The 7,708-nt window shown below is 40.2% G+C and overlaps 1 protein-coding gene across 1 annotated transcript in view; it reads right to left on the reverse strand.

The window, feature by feature from the left end:
- Positions 1 to 7,708, reverse strand: part of ptpn3 (protein tyrosine phosphatase non-receptor type 3) — a gene marked incomplete at its 5' end in the record, with an annotated part of 15,590 nt that overhangs the window by 7,706 nt on the left and 176 nt on the right. The window contains 15 exon segments of the mRNA XM_035672349.1: positions 1,053 to 1,109; positions 1,226 to 1,303; positions 1,395 to 1,491; positions 2,482 to 2,643; positions 2,795 to 2,920; positions 3,017 to 3,219; positions 3,609 to 3,672; positions 3,753 to 3,841; positions 4,517 to 4,604; positions 4,706 to 4,823; positions 5,009 to 5,061; positions 5,153 to 5,197; positions 6,114 to 6,195; positions 6,403 to 6,445; positions 6,592 to 6,720. Of these exon segments, the coding sequence (XP_035528242.1) occupies positions 1,053 to 1,109; positions 1,226 to 1,303; positions 1,395 to 1,491; positions 2,482 to 2,643; positions 2,795 to 2,920; positions 3,017 to 3,219; positions 3,609 to 3,672; positions 3,753 to 3,841; positions 4,517 to 4,604; positions 4,706 to 4,823; positions 5,009 to 5,061; positions 5,153 to 5,197; positions 6,114 to 6,195; positions 6,403 to 6,445; positions 6,592 to 6,720 (1,434 nt within the window).

Here is a 7,708-nt window from a genome sequence, read left to right on the forward strand (position 1 = left end):
TAAGTGCATTGGGACAACACAAAATGGCAAAATGTTTTGTGGACAGATGAGACTAAGGTAGAGCTTTTTAGCAAAGCACATCATTCTACTGTTTACAGAAAACAGAATGAGGTCTACAAAGAAAAGAACACGGTACCTACAGTCAAATATGGTGGAGGTTCAAAGATGTTTTGGGGTTGTTTTGCTGCCTCTGGCACTGGGTGTATTGATTGTGTGCAAGGAATCATGAATCTGGAGACTATTCAAAAGTTTTTTGCCTGTAATGTAGGCCTAGTGTCAGAAAGCTGGGTCTGCGTCAGAGGTCATGGGTGTTCCAGCGGACAATGACCTTTTTCTCCAAAGGGTGTGCAACCAAATATTAAGTTGAGGGTGCCAATGATTTTGTCGACCCCAATTTTGGAGTTTTGTGTAAAATGATGTCAAATTTGGCTTTTTTCTTCTGCTTTTTTGTGTTGTCCCAATGCACTTAAAGGAAATAAACATGTGTATATACCAAAACATTTGTAATTGCATACACTTTTCTGGGGGAGAAATTGGTGCATTTTCTGGAAAAGTTCCAGGGGTGCCAATACTTTCGTCCATGACTGTATGTTTATTTTCTTTAGAAATTACAACCAGCCAACATATTGTTGGCTGATTCTTTTACGTTTAAATAATGATATCAGTCTGTGCCTCAAAAATCTTAAAGTCATAGTCTTTAAACTATGAGATATCAATATCAGTATCAGCTTTAATTTTTTTAAATGTAATGATCAACTAATCTGTTCTAATTGATTGCCTAATCCACAAGGTGGACATAAGTGACGTCCAAAATTATTAGTTATGTCAGACCAACAGACCAAAACACAAAGATTGAGAGATGACTTACATGATTGATCACTTATCAAAATAGTAGCCAATTACTGTTCTGTAAAGTGACTTCAGTCCAGTACATCTAACTTATTATATATCAATCAGTCCATATTGTGCTTACATTTCATCATACAGATATTTGGACACAACCTGGAGACGCCAGACCGTCAAAACACAAACACATCTGAGTCTGTTCTTACCGGAGAGTCAGGTTTAACGTGGGATATAGCAAGAGGCATCTTCTGATCCACCCCGCCCTAAGAGGAGTTTGGAAATTAAATGGAGCAAGAGTGGCAGAGTGACAACACAAACATACACCGTGTGTAAACAAAAACAACGTAAAACATGAAAGGAGTGTAAGAGAGAGACCCACTTTTACATTGAAGCCAAACTTGCCCTCGTGATCGGGGGTAATACATATTAGCATCAAATCACCGTCGCCGAGAGCACCCTGCATAGACAGTACCCAGAATCAACTCATGTACGCACACACGGATGGATATACATTACACTTATTTAGAGTTGATGATACAATAACAGACCTTATTGTAGTGGTGTAAGCTGTGGTCACCGTCCTCCTCTCCTATACTGTCATCCATTTGTAACAAAGCCTCGTCTGTCACATGGTTGCCTGAAAGGCTGAAAGAGATGAAATATAGATATTTTCTTCACTTTCCTTTATACATTCACAAATGTGATAATAATATAATTCCAAGTATCCTCATAACCAATCATCATCCTATCATTTATTTCCCATAAATGCTTTGACAACACATGTTAGGGCTGAATGGTTTGGGGAAAATATTTAATTGTGATTATTTGACCAATTTGAGCAATTATTTTTTATAAAGCACAAGCCTATCCGGTGATCTACACCACATTAAGAATGATAGGTTTGTACCTATAATCACAAATGAAGCACACTCTATATTTAACATCCATATCAAAATGATACCGAGTACTGCTTCTTCTTTCTTGAATAAACCATATTTGGTTGACACTAAGCACTTTCAGCTACAGACTGACTTTGGAGGCTTCGGTTTGGTACCATCGGACACCCCATCATACTCTTGCCCAACGCCACAGCACCACAGTATCCCAAACCCCGCAGAAACAGAAAGAAGATTTAAAACTCCTACACATACAACGCACAAACCTTGTAGTAGTTTAGTTCTAGTCAAGGTTAATTTTCTGCTCATATTTTGCACTCCATGTCCTACTTAAACAGTGCATGGTGTATATACTTTAATTTATAGTTTTATATCTTCTAATATTAATAATATTAGTAATAAATAAAGGAATATCTTATCTTATCTTATCTTAAATGGTACTAAATTTGGTGGTAACAGCCGTCAATTTCACCATTTACATCTTGATAAGAGGTTACTGCTAAAAGTGCATTAAATCCAACTACAATTTCAATATGAAAGTAATTAAACTCGCCATGCCAGCTAATCCCACGCAATAGACCTTTTTCACAGCAGCCATTTTGACATGAAACACACAGATGTAGTCAAGGTTCCATTCAGGTCAAACAGAGTCAGAGTGCCGCTATCGTGTTTGTTGGCTCAGTGAACCAACCTTAATTCGTATGATTGGTAAGACATTCCCATTGAAACCAATACTAACTGATGTGGTGAATTGTCCCCCTCACTGTCCTTGCTGCTGCTCACAGACGCCCTGTATGTGTAGAACACATCCTCCCCCTCCGACATGTCTTTCAGGTCATTGGTCAGTTCAACCGAGGACGGGCGAGGTTTGCGGATGCCGTGGCGAACCCGAGGACTTCGCCTGCCACAGAGACAAACCAGCACTCAGGTTAATTTTATTTAAAACCAGGTGAGTGTTTTTATCAAATGACAAGATATAATCTGAGATGCTGAGGCCTTAGACAAAAACTACAGTGTCTCGTTATAGACGGGGTTGATCCGGCAGCTCGTACCAGTTTGGGGTGGTAGGGGGCGATCTAGAGGGCAGGCTCTTGGTCTCGAGATGCTCTGATGAAAGTGATCTCCGCAGAACTGGGTTCCACACCATCCCTCCCACCACACGCTGGCACACTGGACCACTGCAAATTAAGAAGGAACAGGAACAAAATTTTGAAACGTTAAGTATTTAAGACAAGAATATAACTGTGAATATACATGTACGAGCACAGGCTCACCTCTCTGTTTTACTGTTGCCGAGGCCCAGATGTTGTGTTATCAGCTTCCTGTAGGACTGGACTGTGCTGTTGTTGTGTTTGGGGCTCCTGGAGGTTCGGCTGGAGCTGAAGAAAGAATGATGATCCACACAGGACCTCCACAGGTTCTTACAGGTCTTGGGGCAGGGCAGAACCAAAGATACCTCGCAGTCCTGGGTCTCCCCCTGCAACATACAGAGTTGTTTTTTTTTGCTCAGGTTGCATTTGTAGCTGGTAATAAGAATATAAAATCATATTTTATATGAATGATTTATTACTTACTGCCAAAAGTGTGTATATGAATCATTCAATCAATACCACATTTACATCCATGTAAGCCATGCAGTAGCAAAGCTTGTATTTGTGACATTTTGTTGAAAAATGAAAGTGTTGAGCATAAACTCCAATGTCCTTTTTCTAATCACAGCTCAATATAAATGCAATCAGAAAATTGTGTTGACTCCAAACTTTCAATGGATTTACCAGCCAAGTGTGTGGAGCAATTAAAAGTTACAATTTGTTCAGAGCAGATCTTTAAAACTATCAAGAACAAATAAACGGTAGAGGGACTCACGTGTTTGCGTTTCAGATGTATGAGGAAGCGTTTCCTCTTGAATGAAATCTTGATAATGTTCCCCCTACATGTGAAGAATGCAACTGGTTCAAAGCTTCAGAAAATACAGGAAAAACGTGTGTAATTAGCAGCACAATTACTCACCACGGAAAGAAACTGGAGCAAATCATATTACAGAATATTGCAACACCACTGGAGGCCAAACCCACCATCAGAGGGGCGTTGTTGGTGTCCTGAGAGAGAGAAAGAAGACTAAAAGTGTCACACAGATATAATATGGAACATTTCCACATTAAAATGTCTATAAACACTAGACCTATGTTATACATAATGTTGAGTTGTGTACCTATATTATCCTAAATGTTTTCAACAATGTTCAAACACAGAGAAATCTGTAATTGTATTCAGGTAATGGTGCATTTCACCAGTTGCATGTCAATCGCGTCATCTTTGTGCATGCGTCATCATTGTGGTTGTCTGCCACAAGCTGTCATAAACTGGCTTCTTATCTAGTTTGAGGCCACATTTATTCAATACACTTTTTAGATCTTGGTTGTATTTACCTATATATTATATATAAATATATATTTTTTTATATTTATCAGAGAAACAAGTTGAAGTCCTTTGTCGAAAAGCGTCAGAAAAACACAGATTTCTAAAAAGAAACTGCTTTATTCAGTGTTTTTGCTGTTTTAATTACTGTCTGTTTGTTTTGGTTTTGGAGAGGAGGAGGCCTCTGCAGATAATAATAATCCCAGTAAAAAAACTCCTGAACAAGGAACACTGAAGAACTTCCATAATCCGTCACTACTTCACAATGTCACCAAACTTTGTCTTTTGTTATTGTTTTGATGTTTAACCTAGAACACGAATTAAGACGTGACAGTTAATCGAGGGAATAACTCTACCATGGCAGCATGCAGCTCCACTCCATACAACTCCAGCGTCCGTGCTGTGTTGAGGAAACACAGCTCTGCTTCGCTCTGCTTCAGCCCCCTGGGAACACACACACACACAGTCACATACAGCAGCAGGAAAGAACTGCACAACAAACCAGTTTATTTTCAGTGGCAACTACATGTAATGAACTGAATTACTTGTGCTGTGGATGCAGATCCTCCACTTTAGACAGGAAGTCTTCATCCTGCTCAGGAATGAAGTGGCACTTCGAGAGGTAACCAGGGAGTAGGGAGGGACAGTGATCCCCCATCTCCGCTGCAGGCGATGGACAGAGACACTGAGCATCCACACAGAAACACTTAACCAGATCCACAAACTGACAACTGGGGTACTATGAGAGAGCTGCTGCTTATTGAGAGCACCCTCAACGGGGATAATTACTCACAAAGTTATTATTAAGTCATTAATCAGTTGTTTTTTTAGGAACAGATGGGACTTACACTGCACAGCGTAAGAAGCCAACACTACAGCTGCACTCAGTGGGCACTGCAACCTGCAATCATACCCCATGATTATACACTGTAACAGCTAAATACAAGCAGTGCACAAGGGGGGTGGGTTGGGTGAGTTTGTGTGTTACTAACCGTCCTTCTCTAATGTCACTCCTGATCTGGAGGAAGTACAGGTGCCTACAGGGACAAGACAAGAGGAACTTCACCAAGTCATGCTTGTATTTTCTGTTTCCTGCAGAAACCTCTTTAAACATATCGGTGTTTTTAGCTAGCAGTCAATGCCAGTCTGTCAGTTATCTGATCCAGACTGAAATATGTCAACAACTATTCAATGCAATCTTTCTACAGGCAGTTATGATCCCCAGAGGATAAATCCTACTAAATTGGATGACCCCCTGACTTTTAATACAGAGTTTTAACGTTTATTGCAAAGTAGGTTTTCCACATACAAGGAATTTGCTTTGGTAAATTGGTGCATAACAATAATCATAGTCAAGGAGGGAGTGAACAGAAAAGGTGTGTTTAAGTGTCTCTTTGTGCGGAAATGAGATGAGTTTGAGGTGTGGCCTTTGTTCCTGAATCTAGTTATAATACTTATACTTATTAATAAAGATGAAAGCAATCTACCACATGGATTGACAAAAATATTTTCTACAGACATTCATGGTTCTTGGAGGATGAATCCTGCTCACTTTGATAACCCTCTGAGTTTTTCTTCACCAGCAGGGTTTGTGGTTTTGAGTGAAATGCTTAACAATTACTGGACAGACTGCAAATAAATCTGGTACACACATTCAAGCCCTCCCTAGAGATGAATTGCATTAACTTTGGTGATTCATCCATCAGGTCAACATTGTAACTCGTCCAACACTTATACCTACAAAACTAATGACATTCCCATTATTCTCAGCTGTACTTTTCATGTAGGAATTGATTTATTTGCCCTCAGAGTGAGCCAAATGTTGATGTTGAACTAAAAAATGGTGATGCCGAACAGGAAAATCATTGTCCTGTAAATAGGGGACAAGGACAAAGACAACTTCTCCACATTAATATTTACTGCCATATGATTACATACGACACATATACTAACCTTGTCTGTTCATGCTGCAGAGAGTTGGGATCAGAGATGAAGAATCGTACTCTGAAGTTCAGATAAAAGGGAGAAGCAAGGCCTGCAGAGAAATATCATGTTGTCAAAAATTGCATAATATCTGTGGTCAGAAGTACATGTTAATCATCTACTGGACCTCTTCTCTTATACACATCCCATTCATAAATGTATTTAAATGTAAAAACAAAACAATTCAAATTGTATTTGTCTAGAGAAGAAATTCTGGGTAAATTCACGGAATTCTCTGGAGCCAGAACAGGTCAGATACCTTTTATCTGCTTCTTCAGGGGTTTCTCAGGTTCCAGCCATCTCTGAGAGAGAGAAATTCATTAGGCATAATGGCTAACTGGGGCCAAAAAAAAAAAACCCTGTGGATATTATCGTCTAAACAGCAATCAGCGAGTGGAATGTATTACAATCTCAGCCTGAATGTGCAGCAGATGAACAGTGAGCTCACAGGAGAGTGTGTGTTGATAGAGGCGATGGCTGTGCTGGATTCTCTGATCTGCAGACTGAAGAGCTGCCTCTCCTGCAGGCCCAGGTGGTCACATACTTGGTCCAACAGAACCACACCTTCATCCTGCTTCTGAGAGATGGAAAACAACAAACATTAATACCAGCCAAAACTTTGAGTGACACCGAATGGCTGCTTATTTGTACATCTAACCTCACCATATGCTGCAATAATGCTTAATGTATAGGATACTTTTTGAATCTGTGGGTTAGAAATGGTTGTAAATCGGACAAAAACAATCAATAATGCATTTATCCAGGTAAAAAATCAGAGACCATCTGCAGCACGGCGCTGTTCTTTAACAATGCATTGTTTTATTAATCACTCTGAGGGATAACCCGCAGCTTATCTGCATTCTCTCCCCATTTTCTGTTACCGGAATCACATTCACATTACAGGAGGACCAATGTTTACTGTAAGCTGTGGTGAACAGTGTGTTCTTGCAGCAGGAAACAAAGTCATTTTTCATGTGTGTGGACACAAAATCCAAGTCAAGATCAGCTAAAACCGGTTGTGCCTCCCTCAAAAACTTCTCTTTTAGTAAAAAGCTGTAAAAAAAACTGATAAAACACAGCAGTAAAAAGAAAGTAATGGAGAGTTTATTATTGGGATTCTTCTCCACATTACAACACACAGCACTCTCCCTGCTCTCCTACCGTTCACATAAAGATGCTGCACAGCTGCTGTCCTAGAAAGCAATACTGTGATTGCCTTCCTGCACGTGTGTGTGTGTGTGTGTGTGTGTGTGTGTGTGTATGCTTTGTCAGTGCGTGTGAGTGTACTGCTGTCAGGCTGTGTATGACAAGATATGCTGATGATATAAAAGGCTCCTAAGTGTAAGGAGCCCTGTAAGCTGCTGGAGGTGAGTGTGTCCTTCAATCCAAGGTCACGGTGTTGAGCCAGAGATGCGGATCAATGGGGATAGGAAAGAGTAGTCGGTCACTATATCATACACTGACACTACGATCATTAGCAGAGCGCAGAGACAGATAGGAGCAACATATGATCTCCTCACCGACCGACAGGAAACAGAGTGCGTGCGTGTGTGCGTGCGTGTGTG

The sequence above is a fragment of the Morone saxatilis genome, unplaced genomic scaffold (assembly GCF_004916995.1).
Source record: "Morone saxatilis isolate NCDOM2014 unplaced genomic scaffold, NCSU_SB_2.0 Contig24, whole genome shotgun sequence".
NCBI classification, from domain to species: domain Eukaryota; kingdom Metazoa; phylum Chordata; class Actinopteri; family Moronidae; genus Morone; species Morone saxatilis.